Raw genomic sequence first — 13,875 nt, forward strand, 5'->3', positions numbered from 1 at the left:
CGGTTATTTGTCACATAGAGTAGTGGTTTGCATAGTGGGTTAGTAAATACTAAGGCTGAGTATCTTTAAAGCGAGGAGTCACCTTTCTTTAATGTACCCTTTTGTTTCACTTCTGTTAAGACAACTGGTACAAGTGTCAGTTCTTACTAGTTCCCCTGTTGTTGAACAAATCTTTTTGTGTGGGATGAGCATTGTTGGTTCCAGTGGGTAACCTTGGCTCTCTGATTTGACAGTGAGACCTTTGATGTCCAGACTAGGTTTTTTGTGAATATCACATCTAAAAGGATGGGATCTTGAGAGGCTTAAGCAAAACATACTAGAACCAACTTTTTAAAACAGTGAGTATTGAAAACTGCAGAGAAGGTATAAAGAGAAGACTAAAACTGTGGATGATCTTTTGACATTAAAAAGAAAATCCTCAAAACTAAGAAGTTTTTAAAATTATTGACAGAATTCATCTAACTGTGGAATAAGACTGACATTTGCTTTATTACATAAGGTATTGGGAAAAAATTCTTTGGAACTTGGGTTTTCACAAAGATGTGAAATTGCTAGTTTAAGCAACAGTAAATCTCAGATCAAAGAGAAGGGCCTAGGAAATTCAGCTATTCCTAGAAAAAATCCTTCCATGAATCACCTGGAAGTATAGCTCACATAAAGAGCAAATATGCCTCAAGCTTTTGAAAAACGAACACAATAAGTAATGCAATAATACGAAGTTCTGCTCTACTGCTACCAGTTGGATGACATCCGTTGCCCAATGTTTCAGCACAGAAAAGGCTCATCTGTGTCTCTAAACCATGCTCCTTGTGCCCATCCCTTTAAGTTGCAATTGTTTTTTCCTCTTCAAGTACTGCTCTAAAGAGGGATTCTTCTGGTCAGGTGACTTGCTACATCAGCTGCATGCTAGACTGTGCATTGTCGCAGTGTCTTTAGTTTACTCTTGACATGTCCTAGGCATTTCTTTTACAAGGTTACTCCTTTTCCAAAGTGTTTTGCAGCACAGTGTTACTGAATTCTGCCAAATATCATTTTGTTGATTTTGTTTTTTTTTTTTAATTCATTCCATATAATGCCCATTAGTTTCCTGAGGTATTTGATGTCTTGAAGCTCAGACCAGCTGCCACTGAGAAGGGTATGGCTTTTTAAAGTATTTTTTTCTTCCAGCAATGAATAGTGCACTTGTCCTTTATTTGTAAAGGGAGCAGAGGAAAGGTGATAGTGAGGGAAGGGAGTTTCACAGAGCTGGAGTTCTCCTTTCGTAACTTTGAATTCTGCAAAAAGCTGCCTCTGCACCATTTATTTATGTTGGACCCAAAACTGATAGAAACATGAATTAAAGTAAAAATATAAGTCTTTGCACATAACGGTAGCTTGGTTAATGGGGTATGTGACTTCAGAGAGATCTGGCTTATATCTTAATTTTGCAAGTGTAAGTTTAGTTTGGTCCATTTGGAACATTATCAAAGCTCTAGGGAGAGTTTGCACTGAGTTAATCATGTGCTTTGGTTGTATAAATTAGGTTCCCATTTTGGTATGCTGTAATCCTGATGTGCTGAATGATAGCCACAACTGTTTAATGCTCAATGATTGGAGCGGGTGCAGGAAATTGGCACCAGCAGGAAGCTACTTGCTTTCAGTATGTGAAATGTATTTGCCACTTAGCTGAAAATGCTGACTTTGTTGCCTTCAGTTACGTTTATTTTGCATGTCAAATAATTCTTCTATCCTCCTTCACAAATTTTAGAGGCAACTGTAAAATGCTGACTGACTGGGCTGTGTACATATGGCATCTGAGAGGTTTTTTATTAGCTTAAACTAGCACATGTGTTTTCCTGTGAGGAGTATTAAGTGCCTGGACTACAGGTTTAGTGTGTGACTGTTTTTGCAGCTGTGTGGAAGAGCGTGATGCGTATTCCCTGGAGCAGGCCTGGGAGGGAACTCAAGTATTTTGAGGCAAAAGCAGGTTGTGTTTATGGGAGCATCAAACAGAAATATGGCACTTGAACCCTTATCAACACTGAGCCTGATAGTGGCATCTGAGCGGCTGTCACCCAGGTGTGTGAAAGGAATGCCCTGCCTCTAACAGCACAGGATTTTGTTTCAGAACTTGATGGCTTTATACTGGAACTCTGTCCTGGCAGTCTGGAAAAAAAAGAAAGTTTTCTCCTTTAGTTATCTAGAGGGGGTTGAAACCAGTCTACTTGAAATTTAGTTCTTGTTAAAACTGTTATTGTAGAGCGTGTTTGTTGCTCAGGCCAGAAGTCTTACTTTTAGAGGATCAATTTTAAAAAAGGTACTGCTTCTAGAAAAAGAGGATATCATGATTATATGTAGAATTACTAATATTCTGCTTTTGGTGACCTCTCACTCTTCTGGAAATATCTTACTTCTGGGGCACGTATCGCCTGCCAGAGAGTCCCATGCAGCTGAAAACCACATAGAGGAGCAGGAAGACTAGAGCTGAGAAGCCTGAAGCAAGGCTGTCTAGCACACAATACCATTCTGTAACTCACTTCTTGGAGGGAGGGCTGGGGCCTGGGGAAGGTATTTTGCCTGCACAAGAGAGGTAAGAACTTAGAATTTCATCAGACAGAACTTCTCTTCTGTATTGGCTTTTGCAGGAACGAGTTGTTGAAAATAGCCCATAATAGCTCATGGAATTTAGATGTGGGGGCCTCATGATGTCACTGTACGTATCCAGCTGTACTTCCATTCTCAGTGCTACTACCTTGTTGTCTTGGAACATTCATGTGGGAGAAGATGGCGAGTAGTGGGTTTCTCTGACTTGGAATTGAACTCAAGACTGCATGTGGTTTTCTCAAAGCTTTGTGAGAAACCAGCAAAAACTGGAAGATTAATTTCATTAAAACCTATTTTCTTACAGTCTTTGTTTTGCAAGTTTCTGGAGAGAAAAATGTGGATCCTGTATTTTCTACTTGATAATAAAAAAGTTTTTCCTTTCATGTCTTAAATCTACAGATTGTTCTGAAGACATACATCTTGTGTTTAAAAACTCTATACATTAAAAAGAAAAAAAAAGCCACTAAAATTTAAACACGAGATGAAACTTGGCTGCAGTTAGTGTAAAATATGACTGTTGAAAAAGACCATTTTTCTAATAAAATAAAAAGAGATGAGCAGGGAGGAAAAATGAATATTATATTTTCCACTTTTCAAAACCACTAGAACAAAAAACATTTTTCATCAATGCTCTTTCTGTTTTAAAATGTGTTGTTATTTCCTGACTGCTATCACAACGTCTCCTCAAACAAAAAAAAAAAAAAAATACATTAATAGGTCTGAAACCACTAGATTTCAAGTGTTACTGTTGTCAAGTTGTATAGTAGGTGACCAGAACTTACCATTACATCTTAAAAATGCCATCCACCCTTACATTCCCATTTAAATATACTGCAGGTTAAGCTGGGGAGATCACGGCCAGATTATTCCTTTTGTGTGGCTCTGCTTACAGATAAGAGATATTGTGCAATTTTTATTTTCTCTCAGAAAGAAGTAGTGTTGTAAAGCGACAGTCTAAGGGTATAGAAGATACAGTTTGCTGGATGACACAGTAGCTTTTATTGCTTTTATTGCTACTTCGTTTGTAGCTGGAAAACAACAGGCATACAATCTCTTTCTGAGGTCCCTCAATAAATTCCATGTTAGCTGTGGAGCAAAGGGAAGGCTCACAAAATGCTTGGTGTAGGACATGGTGGATATGAAGTGGCTTTTTAAAAAAGGAGTGAGGAAGCTTATTTAATAAAAAGCATGCAACAGATACTTGGCAAGATAAAAATACTCAGATCAAGGAAAGTAGCCGCTGTGTAAATAGTGTTATTATGAGAAGTTCTCTATAACATAAAAATACAGACTGCTTGGCTTACACTGTTTTGTTTTTTTTTAATAGTCTGTGGCAGTTCCTTTCTTCTCATATTAGCATATTGTATGTACTAATGAATGAGTTTGCATCTTTGTGAGCAGTGTGTATGTGTGACTCATCTTAGGTGTAGGTGAATATTTTCCTTGAATTCAGTGAGATATAAAATTAAGCATATGCAACACTGGGTAGAAGCCAGAGGATTTTTACTTTGAAGGAGAGGGTTCATGAATGAATTCCTTCTAGAGACTTTTATGAAGCCCTGAATAAGAGGTTCATTAAATAAACAGAAAGGAGTAGGGATTTTTAATCATTTTTGCATCAATGTTAGCATGTTGACACTTCCTTTCTCTTGCCAAATACTTTGAGTTTGAAACCTAGTTCTTGAGCATACTTTGTGATGGGGGAGAACTCCACACTAAAAGCAGTGCCATAAACTAAATGTGCAAACCCAGCTTAATTCACGTCTGTAAATTCCTGGTGGATATCATCAGCACCTAAGTTCAAAAGCTAAAGACAACTGCGTTATGAAGAGACTTGTGCAGGGGTGATGGTGTGGAAAGTTGTTCTAGTGCAACCATGCTCGATGACTGTGCCTTCACGTGCAAAGTTACACCACTGACATCTGAGGCCTTTTGAGGCTGGTGGAAAAAATTCAACTACCAGCAAATCAATGAAAGGCTTTTTAAATGCACCTAAGGGAGTTAGGTGCCTGGCTCCTATTGAGATTCAATCAGATTTACTTGCTTGGAGCCTTTGGAAAAATCTCGACCTAAAATTGCAGGTCTGCAATATTCTTTAATGGTTCCACTGCAATTGTTCTGTGGTCTCACACTGATTAAGGGAAAATAGAAATGCTTCAGTACAAATAACTGTTCTAACTGTCTCCTAGTAAGAATCCCTTTTTTTCAGAGCATGAACAGTTATGGAAACATTATTTTGTCTTAATTAAAAACATTAATAAGGGAACTTTAATGATGTCCAGTAACTTCTTGGGATTAATTAGGGGCCTCTGAAGATAGAAATGTAATGTAGATACCGTGTTTTTTGTTTTCTGTTACCTGTTTAATCATATGGTGCCAAATATGCCAGATAAAGAATTTTAGCAAATGATACTAAGCTTTTTGAAAGGAACACGAAGTGTTCTGACTTTAACATTTTTTAGGAACTTACCATGATTTGTCTTCCTTTGAAAAGATGTAATTTACAAGATCTTTGGAAGTGAAGAGATTAAGCAGGGGGGAGAAAAATCCCCAGTCCTTAACAGCGCTTCTGGGACTTGCTGTTGCTCAGGAAGTATTTATATATATGAGAAACCATTTGTCTTTTTATTTTTGATATGTACTTCATCCAGTTGGGATTTTTACTTTATTGAACTGGTGCCTGTTTCTATCTGTTTTCCTAGGCCATCTGATTTTGCTGTTCTGTGTATCTTAGAAAGCATAGTACAGCTTTCAGGAAAAAATCCTGCCTTTCTCAACAGAACAAAGAGGGGCCTCTCTATACAAAATAGGTGAGATTAGAAGAAACAGTTGCCTTTACTGCTGTTAATTTGCATGTCCTGCTCGAGCTATACAGAAGCGCTGTCTGAAGCATTTTGCAAGCCCTGATTTGTCAGGTAAACAGTGTGCTGAGAAGTGGGCTCCACCTCTCTCTGAACTACTGTGTAGCCTGTAGTGGTTCAGTTTTTGCATGCTGCCCTTTCAGTGTAAATGCAACCTATTGCCACAAAGATGATTGGAGCACCTCTCCTATGAAGACAGGCTGAGAGAGCTGGGATTGTTCAACCTGGAGAAGAGAGGGCTCAAGAGACACCTTATAGCACCTTCCAGTGCCTGAAGAGGGGCTACAAGAAAACTGGAGAGGGACATTTTACAAGGACATGTAGTGACAGGGCAAGGGGGAATGGCTTAAACTTAAAGAGGGTGGGTTTAGATTAGATATCAGGGAGAAATTGTTTACTGCAGGGGTGGTGAGACACTGGCACAGGTTGCCCAGAGCAGTTGTGGATTCCTCATCTATAGAAGTGTTCAAGGCTAGGTTGGATGGGGCTTTGAGCAACCTGGTCGAGTGGAAGGTTCCCTGCTCATGGCAGGGGGTTTGGAGCTAGATGATCTTTAAGGTTGCTTCCAACCCAAACTGTTCTGTGAGTCTGTAATTGTTTTACATGAAAGACACGTTCCTGCTTTTTTTGACCTTTGAGAAGTAGAGATATGCTTCATCCCTGCTTGTGAAGATGCTTAGCCTGTTTATTGCCCAGTCCAGCTACACAGCCCTTGACTGATGGCAGGTGTCCCATCTGTCACTTTACCATCAGCAGATCTACTGTCCCCTCTCTTGGCTCATTCAGAGACCTCCTTTTCATGACTTGTGAAAAAAACTTGTGTGCAGTGTGCTTATTCTACTACTGCTGCCTGAGACTGTGAGGAGGTTACTGTTCCACTTTACTGATGGTCTATATTCCCCTAGCTCTGTAGCAGTGATCTTCCACTGCCTTGCCTAAAAAATAGGTTCAGTGCAAACAGTGCCATGGGAATCTTTTAGCCGAGGTAATGCTGGTTGGCATGAAATCCCTATGTAAGATACATGAGAGATTATTTCATTGTTTAAAGGAATTCATGGGAATTTTATCATCTTTGAAGCTGCAGTCTTAAAAAAGCCAGATTTGACAGAATCATGGGAATAATGTTATTTATCTTTCCAGTGAGAATAATGTAATAGACCTTCTGATTTGGCAGAGATGGGTAGGAGTTGTACTTCCAATAAAATATTGGGGTGGGAGGAAATTCTTACAGTACAAGAAGCATGTGTTTATGTGTCTTAAAAGTGTCCCCTTCACCAATGCCTCTTTTTTTCCTGTGCTTGTCATTTTTCTTTCCTCTTAGGACAGACACCTCTATGGCAAATGCAATAAGCTGTATGTCATCTTCAACAGCCAATCAGAACAACATAGTGGTACGCTTTACCTCCTTGCTGCTAAAATATGTATTTTACTCTCTTACTTTTATGGAGTTCATTCAAAAAAGTCTAGGCTTGGAGTAAAGGCATTCCTGTTCATAACAGATTTCAGATGACCTCATCTAGTCCTCCCACATCAAACAGTTGCATGAACGTCTGTGATGCTCCGTGACCAGTTACAGCTTTGGGGTCTACAGGCAGAACCTTAGGCAATATATTTTCTATGCAGATCCTTTCTCAGCCTCCAGAGACAATTAATTTATCTGTAAATAGCTGTTGTTATGGTATCATGATCCATTTAATGTCAGTTTTGTTGTGGTTTTTTTCTTCCCTCAAGCTATTAATCTGTCTAATTGCTTAAAAACATCTCTTCAGCTAAGTTTCAGGACTCTGTCCTTCCTTTTGGAGTTGCTACTGTACTTTATTTCACAGTGCAGATGTTGGATGCCTCCCAACATTGTAGCTCTTCCAATCCAGTGGGGGTTGAGTAGTATGGGAAGAGCTTTTCATGATGCATTTATTAGCAAAATACTCTGGGAACTGTGGAGGTATGGGCCGTAATAACAGATAGCATTGGTATATTTGTCAGGGAACTGTGTTTTTAGTGACCCTGCCTAAGGGCCTTCATCAGATGATGAGAGCTGTACTGTAGCCAGGTGATTAAGTTATGCCATATCTTTCTTGGGTTAAGGGTTCTGCTGGCTCTTTCATTATACTTGAAGCAATTCTCGGGGCTGTTCATGTAGTACCTGATCAGCTCAAAGGAACTTCTGTTTCCATGTTAGAACTGTGAAGTTAGTAGTGAGATGCACTGAAAAAAATCTGTCATGAGACTTCTGAAGTGTATTCCACATGCTGACCCCACTCCTGCACCAATGCATAAGTGGTCTTTATGAGAAATAGTTCATTCCCTGGCATCTGCTAAATGGCTACCTGGAGATCTACTGTAGTTTCACCAAGCACTGTACCTCAGTAGAACTGCCCAAGGCTTTTATACTCGTCTTGTCTACCTGTTCCTTTTCACTGAAATGGTTGTGTGTTTACATGCAAGAAGCTGTTGGTGGCTGGAGACATACTGACACTGATAGAGTTCTTCAAGAAAGTGATCTACATATGTATTTCATGTTCATCCTCTCTATCTTTTCATTCAGGGTTAATCTGGTACTTGGCTGTGTTGGGATTATGTGGTGAGGAGGCCTGAAAATGGCACTAAGCATATGCCTTGGCTGAGCAGGAAGGATGGCAGAAGTGAGAGTACCATGTACAAATCAACAATTAAAAGGAAAAGAAGTATCTTTTATTAAGTAAGATGGACCCTGTATGCCCATCTATGTACACGACTGTCATATCTTAGTACCATATAAGCTTTTAACCTTGGTGTGTTTCTGGTTTCACCTTTCACAAAGGAGATCATAATTAAGTTACATAGGGTTGAATGGGTCCTTGGACAGTATAGTTCCTGTGTGTATATAATTTTAACCAAGAAAACCCCTTCACTGAGCTTTGATTACCATGCTCACTAGTGTTTTGCAAGCAGTTATTTTCCTCCGTATTTTAATTTTCCCGTGTCCTAAATGTTGCTTTGTTTTTTATTTCACTCATTCTCTACATCCGCTGTGTCCTCTCAACACTTCATCTTTCTGTTTTCATATATCAGCTTTTTGAAGCCTCATTTCATTCTAGCTGACTCATTGCAAGAAACACAAGGGTTTATACAGTGCACTTGGTAGGTAGGTGTTAGACAGGCAATTAGGAGAAAATATTGAAGAAACAGTGGACCAAATTAATCTGTAGTACAGCTCAGATTCGCTGAAATTCTCAGTTTTGAGGTATTGCTGCTCAATTAGCACTGATTGCCACCAGCATAAGTAAACTAAGGATCTGGTTGGCATCCTTCTGGTGTATGTAGGCTTCATGTTAAGCTGTTAATTAGGAAAATACAGGCAATATTTTTTTAGCTCAGGAAGGCATAATTTTCTAATATACTTTTTTCTTGTTGTCTGCAAGTTTCTGACCACTAATGTAAGCGTGTGCAGACAGAAATTCATCAGCCTCCCCCATCCCCAGGAGACTACTTATTAGCTTTATGCAACACAAGATATTAAAAACACTTTTGTCTGTCACACAGCCACGGGCAGGGGAGGGGGAATTTGCCAGTTGCTAATGGATACCTGGAGTTTTTGTGTATGACCATGAAGAACAGCTTGTGCACTTTCACCCCCGATGTTCCCTGAATAACTTGGGTCTCATTTAGGTCAATAAGCCTTTATCAAAACGTCAGGAGTGAAAAATGTGTCTTGGTGTAAGCCGACTGGTCGTTCCCTCCAGTCACCGGAGTCTATAGGACAATCAGTGTTCTCTAAGCTTGTCTGCGTGTCACGCAAAGAGCTGGATGACAGTAACCATTGACTGCGTGTCTGTCGCATTGTCTTTGGGACAGCCCCCATTTGCATACTTGCCGGTGTGCCTGTCATCCAGTGAACCATGGAGGGCCTTTAAAAAACATACGCGCACAACTCCGATGCAAATTTCCTACGCAGAGAATACGTGCTCCTTTAAAGCACAATCCAGGCTTTCACTTTCTACCTTTGTGCTATAAAACTGAAACTGTGATCCTGACAAGGCCGTGGTGCCTGGTCAGAGTGCTGTTTGTGGTTCCATTGTGCTAAAACATTTAACTTTTCTCTGGGTTTTGCTTTGCCTACCAAGATAATTTTTTCTTGTTATTTTGCTTTTGGGGATGTCTGAACAGTATCTGTGCTATCACATATGTGATGTGAAGCCATACATCCCTTCCTCAGATGAGTTATTTTGAATGAAGGACAGTTTTTGCTCCGTATATGGTTGGTACTGTCTTCTGTTAACGGTGTTTCCTCCATAGTGGTGGTGAAAGGAGACGTACTAGCTGTCTGCATACAGAAGAGCACTTGGATATTAGGGTTTATTGACCGGGTCTGTGAAAGGAATACAACCACTTGATCGAAGAGATTGCCTCTGGTGCTTATTTTCTGTGACAATTCCACAGGACCTCATATCAAGCAGAGCTCATAATTTTGCCATTCACTGGTGGTTCATAAATGACATTAGACTGGACAAAGGGAGAGTTTCATTGCATTTGAAGCTTCTGTCGTAAGACACAGGCTTTCCTTAAAGGATCTGCTCCAGATGCTATTTCTTAAGATTTATGTTGTTCATTATGTTTTTATTTTATTGAAAAAATTAATGATAATCCAATTGAAAAAAAAAGGTGAAAGGTTCTGGTGGATTCTTTCAGAATAAAGTTGTAGAAGAGATTCTTGGCTGGCTCAAAGGATCTGAGCTTCATGTTTATTACAACCAGTGATCTGGATAGTTTCATTATATCTTAAAAATCTAACTTGAATACAAGTGACTATAAACAATTATGGTAGCTGTTCTACTACATCTGACAGCTTACATAGATTATGAGATTGTCAAAACCAAGGGAAAGAGTCCTGGCTCATGTTCTGCTAGCTTTTCTGAAAGTGTCACAGAGTTGAACTTCAACAAGTTAGGGCTCAATATTCAGGGCAATGTCCCCTGCATTTTTGAAGCTGATCATATGATTCCCATTCATCTTGACTGGACTAAGGTTGTGTTCTGTTTCAGTTAGTTTAGAAAATAATTCTAGGTACCATCTTGAGTCTCATTTGAAAATCTGTTACGCCAGCAGTGTAACCTGCAGAAACGTGAGGGGGCTGGACAAGATGTTTAGCAGCACATTGTCTTCTCTGCAGTTGCTCCTTATATGAAATCACACTTTGAAATAAGCAGTTCATTCTCTTAATCTGCATTAACATATGTAACTGTGATATTTTGAGATTGGTTTCTCAGCTGTAGTCTTTCTTTATGCCATGTGTTTTGTGTTTTCAATTACAAGCCACTCTTACCTTTTCAATAAATAGATTTTGTTGCTGGCTCTGGTAGAGAATGTGACTAGTTATTAATCAAGTTATAAGGAAGTATTGCAGCTCCCTGATACTCAGGGAAACTATGCTGAGTATGCCATGCTCATCTGGTCTGTAGAAAATCAAGGTTTATCGGCACATTGACCGTGTTCCAAATAGGACATAACCTATTTGGTGATTTGTCTAATCACCAAGAATATCAGATGTCTTTGACATCTATCACTTTGCAGGCATTTCTGAAGTAATACCTTAGCTTGTGGTTTACAAGTAGCTTGATACCAGCCATGCTTCAGGACTAAGATCTCTGTTTCTGATAAAGTCCCTAAACATTGGCAAGAGGATGGGAAAGGTGTTCTAGAAATCTCACTATATTTTCAGTGCGCCCGGAGACTGACATATTGGTGCTGGGTACTAGAAATCTTTTTTCAATCCATGCGAGATTAAAGGAAGACTGAAAAAGTATAAATAAGGTGGCTAAACTGATCTGGTAAATGGAATGTGAAGCACAGCTCTTCCCAAAATGAAATAAGCTAGCAAAAAAATCTTCTAAATACAGACTGTGCTTGTTTTTTTTGGCTCAGTCAGGAAACCTTTTGTTTGAATTAGACCAAGTGAATTGCACAGAATAGTTTTCTGTTTTAGTACGTGTAGACAAGCCAAACTGCATGTGATCAAAGTATTTAAATTTGCTCTTAATATTTTCTTTCTTTACTCTTACAGGTTTTTCTATGTTACTTTAGATCACTTTGGTATGGTTGACATATTTGTCACCTTCCTAATTTTACGTTTTATTTAGCATGTCCTAATACATTCTGAAAAGAGATGAAAGACTTAAGTACAGTAGAGAATTAACCTAGTTCCCTGTCTGTTTCTTTTAGGAAATTGTGTTAGTGGTATTCTTTGGAACAGAGTATGTGGTTCGGCTATGGTCAGCAGGATGCCGCAGTAAATATGTTGGAGTATGGGGAAGGCTTCGTTTTGCTAGGAAACCTATTTCAATCATTGGTGAGTATGCACAGCTTGCAAAGTTGATGTAAACAATGAGTAAAACTTGCCCTGAAAGGTTTTAGGAGTTGGATTTCTGCAGTAGTTGAAGCCAAGTTAGAGCGAGAGCTCTTGTCATTAACATGAATGTAGATCTGAATTTCCCTTCAGGAATTCATGGCACTGTCGAGAACAAATGTAGCTTGGTTTGTTTTCCCAGAAGAGCAGAGTGTTTTCTTTTCACAAGTGATCTGAAGCTTTGCCAGGAATAAGTCTTGGCCATGGTCCTGTCTCCTGTGACCTCAGGATCCCAGACACTGCACAAGAGCTACAATTGTGTTTTTTAAAGATACTGAACAGCCTTTCCTCCCTCTTGCCCCTGCAACCGTTTGAGTAACTTATTATGAGTTTATTTTGCACTCTAATTGAACTGTTTACTGCATGGTAGAGCACAATAGATGCACTGTAGTTACTCTGTGTATCAATTGAATTAAAATATGATTTTCAGGGATGCATTTGGAGCTGGACACCTGACTTTTCTTGGTATTCACCTCAGTTGGCTTCCCAAAATGATTTCAGTGTTCTTGGAAATTACATCCCTATATTCCATATGTGCAACGAATGATTATTTTTTTTAGAACGTTTGCCATTCACTTAAAAATTTCCCTGAAAGAAACACAATAATTCAAAATCAATCTATATTTTGTTAGCCAGTATTGAGAGAAGTATGTAAAGACCCTTGCCATAAAGTACTTAAAATATAAATGGACTAAATAAACCAGATTTTGGAAGAGGAGTATTGTTATAGAAGAATAGTAATTCTTGATCAGTGACATAGTTATTTCAACTACTTGGAAACATTATTTGTTGTTTAGTACAGGATATAGGTTTTCATAAACTATCTACAATTTTGCTGAATATAAATTACAAAATTTTGTACCTGAGTATTTTTAAAATCATAAAATAATTCAGTTTAGCTTCTCTGTGTATCCATCCATACATATATAAAAATAACAACTATCTCAGGTGTGACTGCAACTCTAAAAAGCCTTTGACTGTATCTTTGCACTCTGAACACAGTCCATTTCTCCTTAGACCTAGAACACCATGAGTTCTGAAACATTATCCAATTTAATTCAGTCTAGAAAGCAAAACATAGTTCCACTTTCCCAGCTATAGATCAAGAGCTATTTAATTCTCCAAAATACAAAGTTCCTTTCCAAAATTAACTAGACCTGAAGCATGGAGATTTACAGTACAGTCCTGACTGACTTAAACTAAATTAGACTTATGCACTAATTCCGATTTTTCTCTCCCTTTTAGACCTCGAGAGATGAAATGGTAGTAAGGCAGTTTTCTTATATACAAAAACCCCAAGTCTCTGTCAGTGAAAATACTGTCTAACACAGAAAAGAAAAGAAAATACACGGAAGAGAGAATAGGTAGAAACTGCTGAAATTCCTCCTGCTAATAGGGATTGCAGACTGCATTAGAGTAACTCTTAATTCATCTAGACTGTGGCCACCTTAGACCCGTCCCAGTAAAATTTTTCTGTCATATCTGAAAAGTATATTTTCTTTACATGGTACAATAGAGATCTCTTGGTATATGATTAGGAGTAATTGTTCAATTTGTTAAAGTAATATTGGAATTGGTTCTAGTAACATCCTTGCAGAAATATTGCAAGATGCTACAAACTAATTTTTTCAATTGACTTTTATTTTCCAGATTTAATTGTTGTTGTTGCTTCCATGATAGTTCTTTGTGTGGGCTCTAAAGGTCAAGTCTTTGCAACCTCAGCTATCAGGTAATTATAAGCAATAAAAGAAATTAGTGCTATCTGAGTAAGGTGGGGTTCTTTTTTTTACCTCCTACTTCAATTCTTGCAGGAGAAAACAAATCTCTGGTCAGTGTCCTGTAACAAAGCAGATCACCAGTCATGTACAGGTGTGAAACAATGATCCCACTAAGTGCAGAGAAAATAAAATCTTGTTGTAATGCATTTATGACTGGTGGGGGCAGAGATGCACATACCCCTGCCCCCTTTCCCCACCAAGTTGGGTTCTACCCAAATCCTGGTTTAGTTTTGTGGCTCAGTTTTATAGCAACCCTTTCGTGCTTCATATC

At 38.7% G+C, this 13,875-nt stretch overlaps 1 protein-coding gene across 1 annotated transcript in view; it reads left to right on the forward strand.

Annotated features, from left to right (window-relative positions):
* Positions 1 to 13,875, forward strand: part of KCNQ1 (potassium voltage-gated channel subfamily Q member 1) — a 340,508-nt gene that overhangs the window by 73,998 nt on the left and 252,635 nt on the right. Inside the window, exons 3-4 of the mRNA XM_029961027.1 lie at positions 11,643 to 11,769; positions 13,477 to 13,555. Of these exons, the coding sequence (XP_029816887.1) occupies positions 11,643 to 11,769; positions 13,477 to 13,555 (206 nt within the window). The remainder of the gene's footprint in view (positions 1 to 11,642; positions 11,770 to 13,476; positions 13,556 to 13,875) is intronic.

This window comes from Manacus vitellinus, unplaced genomic scaffold, assembly GCF_001715985.3.
Source record: "Manacus vitellinus isolate BGI_N305 unplaced genomic scaffold, ASM171598v3 scaffold_30_pilon, whole genome shotgun sequence".
Classification (NCBI taxonomy): domain Eukaryota; kingdom Metazoa; phylum Chordata; class Aves; order Passeriformes; family Pipridae; genus Manacus; species Manacus vitellinus.